The sequence below is a fragment of the Scleropages formosus genome, chromosome 25, assembly GCF_900964775.1.
Source record: "Scleropages formosus chromosome 25, fSclFor1.1, whole genome shotgun sequence".
Taxonomy (NCBI): Eukaryota; Metazoa; Chordata; class Actinopteri; order Osteoglossiformes; family Osteoglossidae; genus Scleropages; species Scleropages formosus.
The window spans coordinates 6,914,974-6,933,995 of record NC_041830.1 but is presented as its reverse complement, the minus strand read 5'-3'; the positions used below and the strand labels follow the sequence as shown (position 1 = coordinate 6,933,995).

At 45.1% G+C, this 19,022-nt stretch overlaps 1 protein-coding gene across 2 annotated transcripts in view; it reads right to left on the bottom strand.

The window, feature by feature from the left end:
* Positions 1-19,022, bottom strand: part of LOC108928205 (syntaxin-1A) — a 79,440-nt gene that overhangs the window by 19,180 nt on the left and 41,238 nt on the right. For both annotated transcript variants that reach the window (XM_018742032.2, XM_018742031.2), the window contains exons 4-6: positions 12,408-12,482; positions 8,722-8,795; positions 8,208-8,316 (exon numbers count right to left, since the gene is read on the bottom strand). In XM_018742032.2, coding sequence (XP_018597548.1) covers positions 8,208-8,316; positions 8,722-8,795; positions 12,408-12,482 — 258 coding nt within the window. The remainder of the gene's footprint in view (positions 1-8,207; positions 8,317-8,721; positions 8,796-12,407; positions 12,483-19,022) is intronic.

The following is a 19,022-nucleotide window of genomic DNA, read 5'->3' as shown; positions in this document are numbered from 1 at the left end:
AAGCGGGGGGGGGTTGACCGGGTCCTGTTCTCTGGGGGGTCTGGGGTTTGACTCCCGCTTGGGGTGCCTTGAGATGGACGTGAGTCCCTCCCCCTCCATCCTTGCGCCCTGTGTTGCTGGGTTAGGCTCCGATTCGCCGCGACCCCACTCGGGACAAGCAGTTTCAGACTGTGTGTGTGTGTGTTTCTCCAAAGCAATACACATCCTGCAGAAAAATACAAAGGCAAATAAATACTACGTGCATGATGTCCTATAAAGCAATTTATGGAATTGTTAATTACACATTATTATGCCACAATGGAGTGCTGGTTCTCATTAAATAACCATTTTGTGGTAAAACTAAGGGACACAAGGGGTTCTAACACTTTCAAGCAGCACTCTACTGTATTGTATATGCTCTATATTGAATGCATACATTCCGTAAGTGTGTCTGTCACACACAGTGGACTTGTTTTGAGTATTCACTGTGTCTTCGACATCTCTTGCCCACTAAAGACCTGAGTTGTCATGTTTATCCTAAGAGCAACTCTTAATGAAACATGGTGCGATTGGTCCGGGAGGTGACGAAAGCGACCCAGTGACCACTGACGGACTTAGTTATTGTCACCTACTCACCTAGTTAATGAACACTGAGCCCCTTGTCACATTTCAGCTGCTTATTCAGGGATACTATCAGGAGATCAGAGAATGGGGAGCAACCTTTGGACTGCAGCCCTTTCCCCATCCTCAGAGTACGAACTGCAATTAATGCATTCATGGAAACGACAATGCGGCATAGAAACAAATAGAGGTAGAACGACACTCGAGACTTAAAAGTGTCGTAAAACTAACAGCATCAGCAAATGTGTTCAGACAAGTGACTCGAGAGGAGAAGCTCACATTCGTTACCTGTTCTCAAAGACATTACAGAACAAATGCAGACATATCCAAGGGCATTGATATGCACCAGTGGAGATTTACTAAACGGTTTCAGTCCCCATACCTCTACAGAACAGATCTGGGTTTTTCAGAGGATGCATAGAATCCAAGCCCTCATTTCAAAATGACACAGAATTGTATTGCAAGTATTATAAGTGTCTGGGCCCTGATCTGACCCTTCCTAATTGAATATTCACAGCAACAGCATATAATTTGATAGACAGGGAGGGCTTTGGTGAATACAAATTCTGAGCTTCATTTTCCGGTAACAACCTGCACTTAAGAAAATATGCCCTGTAACAAGCAGTAGGGTCTACTGGTTGAGAGTATAGTCGAAGAGTATGCAGTGCTATCGCATTGTACATTTATTTAACTTATGTTGTCTCAGCTTTATGTGACTTATGTTCTTTTTCCCCCCAGGAAGTGCAAATTCAAACATAGACGGCCCCCGAGTTACGATGGCCCGACTTACGGTTTTTCAACTTCATGATGGTGCGATAGCAATACGCGTTGAGTAGAAACCCTACTTTGAATTTTGATATTTTCCCGGGGAAGCGATATGTGCAGCGGTCACGCGGTCACTATACAGATTCTCCCCCTGTATCTGTGTTGTGTTTTGTGCATCCATAACGTCACAGAAATGCCAATCTGTTTCTCCTGCTCCTGGTGGGAAGAAAAAGAGGAGAGAAATTACTGTTGAGGAGAAACTGGAGGTAACTGCCCAGCATGAAGGCAGTAAGCCTCTAATGGTCATCGTACGTATGCTAGGCTATGATGTTCGGTAGGTTAGCTGTATTAAATGCATTTTCGACTTACGATATTTTCCACTTACGATGGGTTTCGCAGAACGTAACCCCGTCGTAACTCGGGGACCGTCTGTATACAGTACATTTCTACTTGTGAACAATGCCTCTGAATGCACTTCTGTCCAGCTGTGCAAGATGGTGAGCTACATGACCTCTCTTCCGGTGACTTCTGATAACCCCAAGATACTCTTTGTACCTTGCTCTCTCTCATTTCTTGCATGATCTCTCATCCATTAACATATCAGAACTGTGGTATTTCTTAACCATTTTAAATAGCGACTTATTTTATCACTATTATTGCCTACTTAGCTGTCTTTGTCCGAAGCAACCGTGATCGGCTTATACAAGCCAAAGCAGTGCTTACAAGGTTCTAAGATAACCAGCCGATCGATAGTAGCCTACAATGAAATAGCACTGTATCTAGCACAGAATTTTATTAATAACTGCAATATATTTGTATTAAAGTGTTTATTATATGTACAATTTTATGCCATCTACCTAGATACCTATCCAACTAGAATACATACCTCTAAGAGTATCACTAAAAAAAAATCCTCAGACTTTGCATTTTGATCAGTATAGTGCAATTCTGCATTGATATTTACTCAGTAATGCGTGTGTCTCGATACCGTGGTTATTCTATGCCACTAGTGTGTACTTTCTACTGCCTTACAGAAGGGACACGTATAGGGCAGCCATCGAAGATCTTAAAGACCTTCTCCATTACCGCCCTGGATCCAAACCATGCTCGGATGTGGCAGGCTGTCACACAGCACCCAAGCACAATTTTTCCAAGCCTGTTTCCAAACACAGTCCCTCTGGGTGTAGTGCCAGGTCTCCCAAACAAGGCAACACTGGAATCCAGCCACTGACGGTGTGCAATGGGGGTACTTTGAGAGAGCAGAACGAGAAGCAGAAGGCTGCTCGCAGGATGAGTGGCTGGGGGGGGGACTCTTTTCTCCAAAACAATAACCCGGCAGCACTCCTTGTTCCACAGAAGCTAGCAGGTGTGCAGGGAGGGGCTTACTGCCAGCGACGTCAAACCCACAAACGTCCTCGAGTTGGACTGAAGGACGCTGCTTGTGGGGACGATGGCAAAGAGGTGGATTCGTGCCAACTGCCTGCAAACTGTGCTTGCCAGAGTGTGCGTGTTTGTGAAATGGTGTGAGGAAGGATGGTCTGCCTAAGTGGGGAAAGTTAGGAATATCTGTAGCACTGTATGACTATGCAGATCTTCATATCAGTGACCTAAGGTAGGGCATGGGTACGTGCATGTATGAAACCGCAGGTGTGTATGCTTATGTACCTGGGCACGATGGTGCGGCAGTGAGGGGCAGCAAGTATGTGTACTGTACGTGTGTACAAGGACATATACAGGTGTGACGAGCGGTGTGTGTAAGAGAGTCACACAGCATGCGTACTATGTGGAAAAGGGACAGGTGTGTATGTGTGCGAGAAACTGCTATATGCGATCGCTGTATGGTGAGGGATGGGAGGGACAGGTGAGTTTGCCTGCATGCTGAGAGATGGAGTAAGGATGATACGTATAGGTTCTATGGAAGGGGGTGTGTGTGTGTGTGTGTGTGTGTGTGTGTGTGTGTGTGTGTGTAAGAGTACTGGAATCAGGGATGGTGCATGTGTACGCTGTGTGTGTAGGGGGGCCGTAGTCATTTGCGACAAGCGTTTGACGACTGAGACAGGCTGCGCGGGGGAGCAGGGGCTAATGGAGACGTGGGGAGACGGCTCGAGACAGACAGATGCTAAGGGAATAGCAGTGCGTCTGCGAGCCGGATGCTAATAGCTCTGGCAGCTGCTGGTGTGGCCGGATGTCGCCCTGACCAATACCCTCACATCGCTGCTCCCGGCGGGAGGCTGCCCTTTATCGCTAGACTGAGATGGCTGATAGGATCCATTCAAATCAAACTCTGTGCTAGAGGAGCGCGGCATGGTTCCGGCCCGGTTCACAAGGTTGACCACAGAAGCTGACAGCTATTATAGAAACACACAACGATCACGCTGGAGCTCAGAGCACACAGCACTCATGTACCGAGCCCAGTACAAACCTTTCAGTATTATATGGCTAACCCAGATATTATGTAAGTAAGGGCATAAAACCGGGCAGGGATACACCTGTACATGCTCTTCCAACCTGAATGAGGTCTCTATCAAAACCTTGCCGCATTTCACAAGTAAACTGCACCCCTACAGTGACTGACAGCAGTGACTTATACCCTTGACTAGGTTACATTAAAATATAGCAAAGATGTCAAGAGCAGGAGGCACAAAAAAAATAGTAAGACACTGCATTATACACTTTAGTACTTAAAAAAAAGAAAAAAAAAAGAAAAAAAAAAAAGAGAACTCAGGCTCTAGTACTTAAACACAATTTGTACACGATCAATAATGCATTTGAAAATGAGAGCAGCTGACAGGCAAAAGCAGCCACGAAGCCACCGACAGCTCCACCGTGGAGCGGGGGGGGATCCGAGCTGGTGCCCTTGCTCTGGCAAGAGGTGCACACGGGCGTGAGCCTCACATGGTCACTGTGTGCAGCCCCAGGGAAGCAGCCACCCTCCCTCAGTCTCATCGGGGACTGACGGCAAAAGTCAGTTAAGCAAACTAGTGAGATCAAGGCAACGGAAAAGGGTGATGGTGACGGTGAAGGAGAGAGACGCGGAAGGGGAAATGTCAGAGCTTGAGCTCCTGTTTGATAAAGTTCATTAAAACTCATTAGGTTGTGGAATTGCTGTTATTAACCAACCAGTGGAATATTACTGCTAACACACCCTGTAGTACCAGCAGGTTCTGTATGATCCATAACAGAACTGTGGCAACATGGTAACTAGAGCAGTTAAAGACGCACGCAGCCGAGGCAGGGATAGTGGGTGTGTCTCTCAGGATCATATGCATGAAGGTCCCTCCTCCTCTAGAAGACGACTGGCTAATTATTGGCTGTCATCCCTTGCCAGTAGGTAGTGTCTCCCATCATTCATCTGTAAACCTCATCCTCCAAATCAGGCCATAGACAAATACTAATGAGAAGAGGGGGAAAAAAGGCATTCGACGTGACGCTGCCTTTCACACTGCTACAGCTTCCTTTCTTCTACAGAGATGCCGACATCAACGTCTGAATATGAATACAGCGGCAATCTAGTCCCAGCAAGAGAAGATGAATTGTGACATCACCCAGCAGAATACACTGATGTGGGTTCTGTACAAATGTTTTGAATGAATGCTTCCCCGGTTTGTGGATGCTTTGCACTGGGTACTCTGTTCACCAGAACTGCAGGTGGATGAAGGGGGAAGTAAGGGGACGAAGAGTGTGCAAAGGGGCGGGTCCCGGCACACCTCAGGGGTCCTGTTTAGCTGAGAGATCCCACTGAGAGACAGATGGCCGGCGGAAACGAGTCCCTGTCCGTGGCCCACAGGTCTTGGAGCCCACTGCTAGGTAGGGCAGCTGGCACGTGGGAGTTTGCCAGCTGGCTCCAGCCTTGCCCATCCTCCAGAGCCAGGACCTGAGGACAAGGCAGCGCCCGACAGTCCACATCAACCCAAAAAGATCTGACCAGAGCTGGACTGAGTGTGGCTCACGTACAAGACTCTCTTGTGAAGGAACAATGGACATGGGCATGAACACAGAGAAAAAACCCAAAAGCTCTACATGTGATGGCGGGGGGGGGGGGGGGGGGGGGGGGACAGCAGTTTCCTTTAATACGGTATTCTTTTAGCAGAGACTTTTCTCCGAAGTGACTTACAAGAAACACACTGTAGTACGTAGTTGGCACATTTTAACCCAAGTACGAGGTGGACTGTAGGTTGTGCACTGTAGAGGCACACTGATCCACACACCAGAGCAACGTAACACACTCTCATTAAAGGCAATTTAGAGCCAACAATTCACTTGAAACATGTGCTTGGACCGTGGGACGAAACCAGAGTACCCAGAGGAAACCCAAAAGAACATGCAAACTCCACACAGAGCGGGGATTGAACCCACATCCTCCCGCAGTGACCAGGTACTACGAGGCAACATCACTATTTGTTGCACCACCGTACACACACTGTGTCATATTAAGTCCACCGTTCAGTCTGTGGTTTTCAACTCTCGCCATATAGTAACGATGATGGTACAGATACGCTGTAAAAGACTAAAGCACCTTACAACGAGCAAATGACAGCACTCCTACAACCCAGAGATTTGTCAGTTTACTCTCACTGGAACTGAAGTGGGTACAAACATATTTGTGGATCCATCAATGATGGTCTCAAACCTGATGAAATGTTCACATTAAAACCACCAAATTTCGGTTCGCCTTCAGTTTGTTTAGCTCAGGAGGAGATGGTTCAGGTATAAGAGGCACAGTAAGTTGCAGCAGAGTGGGATGGGTCAATTTTTTTGTATGATCACTGTAGCTCAGCAGAAAAGCTTAACGCTGTTCATCTTCCAAACCACTGCATAGGAAATTCAGTCTGAGACTGCATAGGAAATTCCTTTGCAGGAAGTGAATCGGGCTCTCTAAACGCTCTGTCTAGGACCAGACTGCCTGAATGGAAAAAGGAGACATAGTACCTGTTCAACTTGCCAAAACGTTCCTGTGTATCTCCCCTCTTTGTTTCTCTCCATTGGCTTCCTCTAGCTCTCCACATCAAGTTCAAAACTCTCACTATGGCCTTGAAGTCCATCAATGGCTCTGTTCCCCAAGTATCAACCACACTGCAATGCTCCTCTATCTCTGGCTGCTCTGCAAACTCAAAATCAAAAGCAGGAAGGTTCTCGGTTCTGGCCCCAAGGTGGCGTAATGACCTACCTCTCTCACTCAGCACTGCTGAATACCTCTCAATGTTCAGGAAGGCTCTCAAAAAACACCCCTTTTGGAATCAATTCTCCCACGATCTCCTGTCTGCTCCGTAGACTTCTACTGCATTACTGATTTAAAAATCACCCTATCAATTCTATATACAACTATTCAAGTGATGTATTCTGGCGAAATAGTGGTACGGGACTAAAAGATTGTACTTCGAGAATCACGCGTTTATATATCTTTCCATCTGTTGATGAAAAGCCCTTTCGTTTACTCCGAGCGGTGTGTTACATTGGAGAAAAGCTCCTGCTAAATGACTAAATGTAAATGTGAACCTGATAGGCGGATGCTGACAGGGAGGTCACGGAGGGGTCGTTGCCTTCCCAGTTGAAGCTTATTTTCCAGCCCACCAAGAGGTGTGATGCCTGGCCAGAGAGCTGGACCACCACAGCCCACGAGGGACTGCGAGAAATGCTTTCTGGCCATGCAGGCCAATGCATAAATATCCTTTGGGCAGTAGTGAGAGCCCAGGTTTAATTTCTCCAGTGCTTGTATTTATAGTGTCATTTTACAGAACACGCTGTTCAGAATTGATGGTGTACCGCAAGCACACTGCTCTACGCTGACTACTCTGTCCTGCTATTTGTGGAGAAACCCACACAACCTTCTCAGCAATGCAAAGACTTGCAGCTCTTGTCAAACAAGTGACTTATGAGCAAAGCCACTGAAGCACGCAGCCAAATTTCTGTGCGGTATGATGGAGAGTACTATTTTACTCTATTATTCCTGTCATTTCCTATTTAGTATATGCAGTTTTTCCATTATTCATTACTTCTTTCATTTCATCTACCGTTGTATCTTTTGCATTCTTTTCCTTTTTTATTATTACACATATTAGTGCAAACTGCATGCTGTAGCGCCGCTGTAACACGACAAAATTCCGCTAGCAGGGGAAGGCAGGCTTAAAGACCTTGGACGCTTTTTGTCTTAGGAACAAGTTCATAGGTTGTATTGAAGGATGGAGCAGAGATGTACAGGCGTGCACAAGAAGCACGATGCAGCACGTGCGTACGCTCTTTCCAAGTGTGCGTGCTGCCAATAGGCAACACCTCGTGAAATCTTGCAGAGCAGTAATAAACCATTTCTGTAAGCTTTTTTGTGTCTCACTAGACTCCAAAGAACCACAGATTGCCTGAAAAAGATCAGTTCCAACTGTTACACTACAAATGTCACAGATCAGATAGAATGACATTCTTAGTGCAATAAAAAACTATTATAGAAAAGTATTACTTTTCGATTTTAGATATATATTTATTATTAGACATATATTACTTAAACATCTGTTAGTTCCTACCTAATATCTATAATAGTTTATTAGATCTAATAAGACAGAATGTCATGCGAAGAGCAGTGATTAAGTTGGATGAATTCCGCGCAATGGGATCTAGCCATTTTAAAATATAACCAAAACTGCAAACATTTCGCTCTTCCTTGCATGTGAAATATTCACCCCTGCATTAGTTAATGACAGCTCGCTCGTGTGTTTGCTGCGGTTGCAATTAAACAATGGTAGGGAGACCTTCGAACCCACTCCCTGCTTCGTGAGCTCCAAGATGGGAGCTTGGAAGAGGCCACTGTCCTGTCTTTACTGACAGCTCCTCCACCTTTACACAATACTTACTGATCTCTAGCTGTCGCTGGATACGCCCCTTGCACCGCTCTCGGTAGTCCGACTGGGTGGCGTTGTACTCCGTCATCACCTCCACAAACTTACGGGACAGAGTTGAATGCTGGGAGGTGGGTGGAGAGAGGGAATGACTCGGTGGGCAGTTTTAGTTATGCCTCTGTATCCATTAAGATGCAGATACTAGAAACGCAAACTTATCGTCAAGAAGATTTAATTCACTAAATCTCGAAAGCCAATTTTAAAGCACTTATTTTGGATTTACAAGAAAAAAATACTGATGTATCAAAAAAAAGCTGATGTGTAAACATCATTAATACTAGCTACTGTCCAATGCTTGGAATATTTTAAAATATTCAGCCTGTAAGGTATGTGCTGAACAGTATTTTGTGCTAAGGCAGCACAGACAGACACCAGTGACATTAGTATCCCAGCAATGCTCTCAGTAGTGTGATGGGGACACATGCTATGGGCAGTATGTGATGCTTTTGTTCACACCTCCCCACCTTACCTGAGTCTTGCGTATCCTCAGATCTGCCGACGACCTGTTGAGACCCTCTTCGTGCTCAATGGAATGCTCAATGCCTATGGGGGACGGAGGACAAGGTCAGTCAATCAGGGCTGTCTGATGCTCTTGTGTGTGAAGGTATTAGAGAGAGGGGTGTCCATCATCAGTCATGACCATCACCATCAGCACCTGACTGCACCACCCATGTGCACGGCGCAGTATTAACTGAAAGTCCTTTCAGATTACATAAAAACTAGCAGACTTGCTGGATATGAATGAACAGCAATACTGGTGTGGACCTTTACCTCACTAGCTGTTGAAGTATTTACTAAAACTTTTTAAAGTATTAAAAAATTTAAAAAACCTTCAAATTTTCATCAGGTAGAAGGAAAAGGAGGTTAAATATAAAATATAGTGAAACAAGAAAGTCTTTCTTTTCCAAATGTATACTGAAAAAATCAGTTTCACCTTGCAAACTATCGCAACTTTCCTTCCTTCTCCTTCTATTGATAAGCTGGGTAAAATGAGCAGACCTGATTGCCATAATGAACTTTTGGGTTTGCAGATAAAGAAAAGACATCAATGGTGCAGGGTGAGCTGATGTGTGATTTTTCCAAATAAAAAAAAAAAAAAAATCAACTGCATAAAAAATTAAATTATTTCTTCTTTAAATTATGTACCAGGAACAAACTGAAGAAAACTGTTCAGAAAAATATGCAATCATGGGTTGGGTGTACTGTCAGCGAACTGCAATAAAAATGTCCCAGTGGTGAAGGCTTCAGCATCTCTCCTTTGACCAGTTTGTGCTCATAGCCTCAGGTGGTGAGCACTCCTAGCTTTAACAGTTTCAGTTAGCGAGTGTTGCCTGCTTCAGCATCTCAGCCTTCATTGATGAGCCCCAAAATGTTCAACATTATGGCTTTGACCAAAGCGCAGTCAAACCTTCAGCTGGTAAGTACTCCTACACTTATTCATTCAGCTGACACTTTTCTCCAACACTACTTAGACTACTAAGGTACGGACAATTATGTACCCATGTATACAGCTGGGTAATTTTACTGGAGCAATTTACGGAAAGTACCGTGCTCAAAGGTAGCACAGCTGGAGGTCAGATTCAAACCTGTGACCTTTCGGTCCAAAGGCAGCAGCTCTAACTACTACACTACCAGCTGTCCCTACTGGGTACTAGTGGTTATCTTCAACACGCAGTCAGCAGTACCTCCAGGACATGCAACACGTGTAACAGTAAAGATCTATGAACAAAAACAATGGATGAAGCAAAACACACACACACACACACACACTGTCCGAAACCGCTTGTCCCACACAGGGTTGCGGCAAACCGGAGCTGAACCCAGAAACACAGGGCGTAAGGCTGGAGGGGGAGGGGACACACCCAGGACGGGACGTCAGTCCATAGCAAGGCACCCCAAGCGGGACTCGAACCCCAGATCCACCAGAGAGCAGGACTCGGTCCAACCCACTGCGCCCCCACGCCCCCCTCCGAAGCAAAACATATATCTGAGAAACAATCTTAATATATTAAACTCCTTATACCATTTCAATGAGATACAGGGAGATTTTTAAATATTTTTCTTTTTAAATGAGATTCAAATCTTTTGCCAGTATGTATCAACTGCTTTCAGTGCGTTTACATTCCCTGACATCTTGCTTTGAGCAGCTCTCGTCCTTCACAAGCAAGGACTTCCCTCCGCGTTAAAATCACGGAACGCACCGCATAATCAAACGCTTGGCCCCCTTAAACTAATTGCAGTGGAACTTCATAACTGCAGGTCTGTATCGAGTTCATTAAAAAACATACACACGAGAAATAAAACACACACCACCTGGAGGCATTTGAATTTTTTTTAGAGGGGACTGTTGCCAGAATACGATTGAAACTCGGTGAAGGCGTTCCTTGAAGACCAAAGCAATGAACTTCTTCAGTAGATGATTGATTCTTATTAGAAGCTGTGCAGCATTTCCGTGAAAACTCTGAGCCAACTGTTCTCAGGCTCTCCAGCGGCTGGAAAAAAGGTGGCCGTGACCATCTCCCAGGCTTTCTTCACCTCCTGCCTTGTGCTTTCTGAAGGTCACCCCCCATCTGTTGCCCATGGCCAGATGGTTCTGCCACAAGCTTCCCCATGACATGCACGTCCATGATTGCGCTGGTGATGGCAGAGTTCACAGGGTCATCCCTCGGCCGCGACGCACCGCATCCGTTGCTGGTCCAAACTAGGCCTGGAACCGTTGTCAAATTTAGAGCACGGTGAACATCGCCTAAAGTAGACTCGATTTAATAAACTCGGCACGGACTCCAAGCAGTGCAGGTTCTAATGTTTTTCGCTGCCTCTGAAATGAATGCAGTTCTACAAATGGCCGCTAAAAGACAGGAGACACGGGAAAAGGAAAATGCACCGATAACAGAGGAGGTGACCACCGATGACGATCTGCTAGCGGTGCGCGGTTTCACCATCGCGCATAGCGTATGTGTGAGTGAACCCTGCCGCCTCAATCGATGTTTTCTTCTGCTAAATTCAAGGTCGTGGCAGCCATGTTTGTTGTCACTTCTCTGGGTCTGGGTAGCTACGGCGCTAAAATGACAGATTAAACTGCAAACGCCTCTAAAGGGCATTTCATACTGAAATTCTGAGGGAAAATACATATCCGCGATCACATAGACGCTGCTTAAAATTAATTATCCGACACCTTTCTCCAAACCTGTTTATAATGTTTGGCTGCTGAGAAAGAGCTGCCCATTTATACAGCTGATCAAGAACCTTGATCGAAGGAACTACAGCAGGACGTGGCGGCTCAAACACCGGACCTTTCAGAGAAAGGTGGTAGCTCTATGAGCTATGTAATCTGCTCCCCCAGGCAATATGAATGTAAATTAATAAAAATAAAAATTTTTAAAAAAAGTAAAACAATTTTAAAGCTGCAGTAGGTCTGGATTTAAGGGACGGTGATCAAACTCCTCACACACCTCAAGAAGGGACCACAGCCTGAGACGATTAGCATGAATGAAGGAACCAAATCCTCTGAATGCACCGCGTGTACGCCAAATGAGGTGAGGGCGCGGTGACGGAAGTGCGCGGGGCGCTGCGCTACGAACGTATCGCGGTGATCCAGACGCTTTGCCGGCAGGATAGCGAGAGACCCGGTCTCCACGACAACGCTACGCTGCCCTTTGGGGTCTCGTGTGCCCGTGAGGAAAGCGAAGACGCCGTATTGTGTCCGCCGCAGGCAGACGAGCCACTTGGTTAACTGCGCCGCAACCAACTGTCAGTCATGGCTAAAAAAGAAGCGGTAATCTGGTCTTGTCTCATAAAAACGCAGCCATGTTGCCGACGTGCTGCCGTTACTTGGCAATGAATTGTTTGTCCGTAAAACTCTCAGTCACACTGTTTGCTTTTCCCTGACATCTTCAGGCATGACCAATCGCTTATTCTCCGTCTCCCGCTGCCTGATACGGCTGCATCCGCCAGGGCCCGTTAAGGGGTTTTAATGTGAAGTATACGATTATAATTCATGGCGTCCAACTCCTGACGTGAAGAACGGCACAAAGTCCTTTTAATTTCAAAGTCTTTGTGTGTAAACTGAGCCAATTGGTGGTTTATGGAGACCCGCAGCAAGGGAGAAAACACGGCGAAGCACAAATTTTAATACAGTTTATGGGGATAACGTACTCTTTAACTTGGAGCGGACTTTATTGGCCAGCTTCTTGATGTCGGTCATCAGCTGTTCCAGATCTGCCTTCGTTTCTGTGGAAAGGAAACCGCAGAAGAGCAATTTCAGTACCTTCCGTCACCATGAGACAGGGATCACGTGACTCTGCAGAGCAATCATCACCAGACAGTCTCTTCCATACACATGCACGCATGCATGCACGCACAAACACACACTGTGCTGCATGCTCCCCTGTGGCGCCTGCATGCAATGGATCAGAGGCGGGATCTTCCACTGCCTGTGTGCTTACAGCAAGTCTTCTCATGTGAGCCAACATGTAGGGTCTGAAGGTGTGGTGGGGAAAAGGTGGCCTACTCCTTGAAAGAGCGGCAGACACATACGGGGAGTGGGGCAGGGTAGGGAGACAGTGATGCACACATGATGTGCGCGGTGACCTGGCTGTTACAAGGTACTGGGGTAAACAGACAAACAGCTATATAACCATAGCCTGATGGGAACCACAGCCCATTGGGGTTTGAGTTGATGAGTGGAGAAACGGCAGAGGAGAAGAGAACATGATGTGCAGGCTGTTCCCAACCCAGCAACCTTCTGCAAACCCGGTCCTTGTCCTTGGGTTGAGCGGCACCGAGTGGTACAAACTTTGCCGCCCAGAACGAGTATAGGATTGCGGTCGCAGGAAACAGGTTCTCCCGTGTCCAGATGCACTCTCACTGGAATGGGACAGCGTAGATTTAGGGGCCATCTGGCAAAGTCCCTATTGCAGCGTCACTTCGTTTAATTTTTCTACCCTGGCATCCCGTTGCCGTGGCAGCGTGCGGAACAAGAAATTGAGTGCTTGCAGGAATTATGGGAATTCTTGGTCAGATTCTGCTGTATTATTTTATTGTTATGGCCTATGTGTGTAAAAACAGTATAAGAATGACCCAAGTGATCATTTTCAGAAGTTAATAGTCTTAACAGTAGTCTTCTTAGACAATTATACTTGATCACACTTTTGAAACGTTGCCATTGTTTTTTCTTTTGCAATTCTTGCTCTATATCTGTGTATGAATTCTTCATCTGTGTCCCTGTTTCTATGTTGCCGGGACCCAGTGTTGCTGCTGTGGGCTAATTACATTTAAAAAAAAAAAAAATTATAGGTCAGAGTGGGGGAGAAGGTGGGGAAACGCATGGAAATAAAATGAGGAAATGGGCGGGGGGGAAACGGGGGGGAACCAAGTTGCTAGATTGTGCAGGAGCAATGGGCAGGAGACCAAAGCTGTATATCGAGTGAGGAAACAAGGGGAAACAGCAGGGAGGATTTTTCATACTTTCCAGTGGTACATTAAAACAGTAGTTGGCTTTCAGAGATGTTTGTCCAGCCCCTGACAGCTTCCTAAATAAGGCGAAAGGTTGTCTCAGTGCATCACCTCCATAGAACAAAAGAGGGAAAAACACCAAGCAGAGATGGACACTGTGTGCCACGACAATCCAATTAATGATCAAATATGATCATAATACATTTGCAAAGCAACACAAACGGCAAAACAGAGAAGAGGAAAAAGTGGCTACAGAGCAAAGGTGGTTTACAAAACCTTGGCTGGTTCCACCTAACGGTTTCTGCCTCAATCCCCACTGCAAACTTGTCTGGACTGCAGTCTTATATTGAAAAGGAGACAACATTTCGGAGGAGTCTTCACACTTCTTCCCTCCATCATGTTCTCCATGGTCCTGTGTCAACAGCTCTTTCTTTCAGTATACAATCAAATTTCAGCTTCGGCACTCTTCCGAATCACTCGCTGGCTGAAATCCCTGAGGCTGTCGAAAGTAACACATGGCGGCGGACCTCCGCTCACTAAAGAGCGAGTTCCTTCTTTGTGACGTTTCCGCTAAAGGGATAAATGGGGGCAAAGCAGTTCTTGTGTAACAAGACCCACCAGGTGAGCTAAGAGAGTAAAGATGAAATACTGCATGAGAATAAAGAAGCAGACTCAACCAGCGCTACTCTCCAGCAAAGATGAACTGCAAAATCACGATGTAATGGTCATTCTTTGGTTCTGAATGTTTTTAACTGAAATTTTAAACTGTTTTCTGGCTTTGTTGACAGGCCATATTCATATCCCCTGTGGCAGAAGGTGGTGTAGTGGCTAGAGCCTTTAGTTATGGAGTGATAAGTCGCAGGTTTAAACCGCAAACGCTACTGTAGGACCCTTGAGCAAGATACCCACTGCTGAACTGTTCCACTAATTAAATACTGTTTCATAAATTGATGATTAATTGTAGCTCTAAAATTAAGTAAACATTGTAAGTGGCTTTGCAGGAAAGCATTAGTTAAATAAATATATATTAAAGTTTGCTTTTATTAAACATTCCCTTGACTCAAAAATGAAGGAAAAAAAAAATTAACAAGGATCTCCATAAAGGCTTCACAAATTATGCATTTCTCTTTGACAAACAGTGAAATTTTAGCTTTTCTGAAAAACAAGAATATTGATTCCATTGTAAAGATGACCTTTGACAATAAGCATGAAAACGGCAACAACTTTTTTAGGATCTTTGAAGGCATGGTAATACTTGTTACTTCATTTCCATTTCCCATCCATCTGAACCAACAATGAATAAAGAGCACTAGGCATTTCAGCAATGGCCACAGACACAGAGGAAAAAACGTTTTAGAGAAATACAGATTTTCTCAGGTAGGAAGCTGAAGAGAGGGTGACACCGAGACTAATTAATTCTGTGTGAACTTTTCCTGGTTCATGTGACTTGTCGAATTAGCTGTGAAGATGAAAGGTGACTACATACCGTATCAGACCTTCATGCCATGCATTGATCAATGGGTCCCGTCTAGCGGATAAGGAAGAAAAACCCAGTGACGGGGGACCGGGACGACGTCAGTCTTCATAATCGGCATGTTCAAAGATGCAATCTGGCAGCGGGGACCACGTCGATTTAATGCTCAGATAAAACCCGCCAACGATCCACTACAGAGCAGCTGGGCACCTGCTCTCAGTTAAACCACGTTGAGCCTTGGATCATGAGTCAAACACAAAAAAAATGCTGTGTATTTGTTTACGTGTAAAAAGCACATCAGAATTGACAGCAAGGAACACTGATCATCAATACTGCCAGATCAGACCCTTACCAGCACTTGTTCCTTACTAATCCTTCTGTGTTGTGTATCATAGAGAGAAATAAAAAACATTTCAGTGCAATATGTGTAACTGTAAACGATGGATTAAAACAACTAAAAATAGTGACCTTTTCACCTGGTAGGGAACACTATATGACTATACGCCTATACAACTGAAATTTACATTACACTGATTTATTTAGCAGACGCTTTTCTCCAAAGCTACTTCCAATGAACTCTATGTACGTAGCATTATCAGCCCACACACCATCTCACAGTGTAGTACGGGAACTGCAGTCTCTGACCACAAGACCCAATAGTGAGTTGTAGAAACAGCTGAAAAGATCATTGGAGTCCCTCTACCCACCATCGGCAACTCATACAAAAACCGCTGCATCTGGTAAGCTACAAGCATTGTGGACGACCCTTCTCACCCCTCTCATGGAGCCTTCACCCTGTTGCCACCTGGCAGAAGGTACAGGAGCATCCATGCCACCACCAGCAGATGCCGCAACAGTTTCTTCCCTGAAGGAGTAGGATTACTCAACACCCTGCTGCCTCCCAACGCTCACATGGCACAGCAGAACAACTAACCCAGCATGACTCCATACACCTACAAACTGCCTATAGTTCACAGCCCATGTCCACGTCCACGTCCTGTCCTGTGTATTTACTTACTGTCTTGTACTCTGCTCTGTGTTGCACCACGGTCTTCGGAGAAACGACATTTCATTCCACCGTATACAAGCTATATAGGGGAATGACAATAAAACAACTTAAACTTTAACCTTATTCACCAAGGTGACTTACACTGCTAGATACACTACTTACACTGGGTCATTCATCCATACATCAGTGGAACACACACACACTCTCTCTGTCACTCACACACTATGGGGGACCTGAACACCATGTCCTGGGACTGTGGGAGGAAACCAGAGCACGAGGAGGAAATCCACGCAGACACAGGGAGAACATGCAAACTCCTACAAGAAACCATATGCATAAATCAGTTCAGTAATGTTGAAGTCATGTTGTAACAGAACACAAACTGATGAAGACACTGAAGAGCTACGCAACAGTAACATATATGTTCGAGACCAAGAATTTGGCAAGCCAAATGTTTAGAAAAGATATCTGTTTCGGTCTCATTTTTGTAATTCCTTGGATTTTCGCTGTAAATCGATGTGTGAATGAAGCGGGTACCACGCTGCCGTTGATCAGATCTCCAGTAATGAGCAGATGAGCAGACACACTAATTTGATTTGGACTAATTGCTGGCAGTTTAACACTGATGAACACTGGGCTGCCTAAATGGCAGAGTGAAAGAATAAGATGACGGCACCAACATAACAAAACCATCACAAAGCTAGACTTGCCGAGGGTTTAGACATCACCTGCGTCCTTTTCTGTCACCAGGAAAGTAGATGGAGAGCGAAACTGGTTCTGACATGAAAGTATTACTGGATGATCGGAGCAGCAACTCTAGCGCTCTACCTGCTGGACCTTGGAAAACACAAATCTGTGGCCATGGTCACACATCCTGCCCATCCCTTGTCTTGAACCCCCACACAATGACAAAAACAAAGCTCTTGGACTGTTCAAGTGTACAAGAGGTTCTGAACCTTCAGCTACTGACTACAGAAGTTGAGCCCAATGCTGTGAATAAAGACGATCTGAATTCAGTGCTGTAAACAGAAATTCCATACCCTGTGCTGTGACAAGACTCTGAACCCTATGCTGTCACCACATTTACATTTATTTATTTAGCAGACACTTTTCTCCAAAGCGACTTCCAATGAACTCTATGTAGTTTTATCAGCCCACACACCTTATTCACCAAGGTGACTTAACACTGCTAGATACACTACTTACACTCGGTCACTCATCCATACATCAGTGGAACACACACACTATGGGGGAAACCTGAACAGCATGTCTTTGGACTGTGAGAGGAAACCAGAGCACCCAGAGGAAACCCATGCAGACACGGGGAACATTCAAACACCACACGGACTGAGGGGGATCAAACCCATGTCTTCTCGCACCACCCAGGCGCTGAGAGACAGCAGCGCTACTCGCTGTGCCACCATGCCGCCCCATTTAGCAGTCGCTTTTCTCCAAAGCAGCGTACCACAGAGAATGACACAAAAAGTACGTTACACCAACAGAAGGAGAAGCAGACATGAGATTCTTTACAGTAAATTTGTCACATACCACCATATGAACCAGTATACATTACACAATCAGCTGCATATGGACTTTTCCATCATTACAAAATTGTCAGAGGAGAGGCATTAGGAGGAGAAGGGCAGAGTAAGGATGAGAAATTGGAAAAGAGTCTGTGTGGATTGCTGCAGATGGCCGTTTGGTGTGGAAGAAGGTGGTGAAAGGTGGTGGAAGGCGGATGGAAAGTACACAGGATCTGAATCCAGTAACCAGAAGCAGGGAAAGTAGCCAAACACTGGGGGGGGGGAACTACTCAAGCAATGAAGTTATTTTGATTAGAACCTTTTTAATTTAATGAACTAACAACAATTTTAACATCATCAAAATGCAAGATTGGTTCTTCTATGAATTAAATGCACAGTGGAAATAAAAATTATATATTATCCGTTACACAAATTAAAAACACTAAAAGACCACAGCCTGATAGGTATTATCATTAACCATGATTTAACTGCCCCCTTTGTTCAGGGTGACATATTGAAACTCATTTCTTTTCCCGAGTTTTCTTCTTCGGAAGCAATAAACCGGCTGTCAATCAAGGTGAGACGAAACTCAAGTCGAGCTCCGATTGGTCAACGCTAAAATCTGATTGGCCCCACTTCTAGCCAACTCGGCCAATCAAATCAACAAGTCAGATGACAGAGGTCATAGTTTTAATGGTTCACCATGAATGTGACTGACAGCCGCCAATAGCTTGCGGTTCACCCTAACGCTGACTCGATTAGATCTAAGGAGAAAAAATTCTCTTTGGATTTTTCACATCAAATGAAAACTACATTATTGCTAACTACAGTAAAGAAGTAATGAAGAGAGGGTATTAAATGTAAGAGTCAAAGTACATCTTTAGTTTCTTCAAAAAATGTACGTGAGTACAAGTAACAGAGTAAAAGGAACTAATTACTACACACCTCTGGCTGCGACTACAAAAGGTTCTGAAGTCTATGGTTGGCTACGGAAGGATCTGATAGAGGATCTAAACCCAATGATATTCTGTACCATGTGCTGTGAACCCTATGTTGCGTTTACTGACAGTCTGTACCCTGTGCTGTGGCTAAAGAGGTTATGAGCTCAACATGACGACTATAGCGGTGATGAACATAATGATACAAGCCTTGGCTGAATGTTCCTGCCCAGCGATACTCCACAAGAGTCCACAGCAGACTGTGACTAAATCCTTTTTAAGACATTGGCTGCCTGGAAATGAGACTGATACCGACACTGACATTCTCACTCCACTTCAAGTTTTATTTATTTATTTACTTTTTAATCTGAA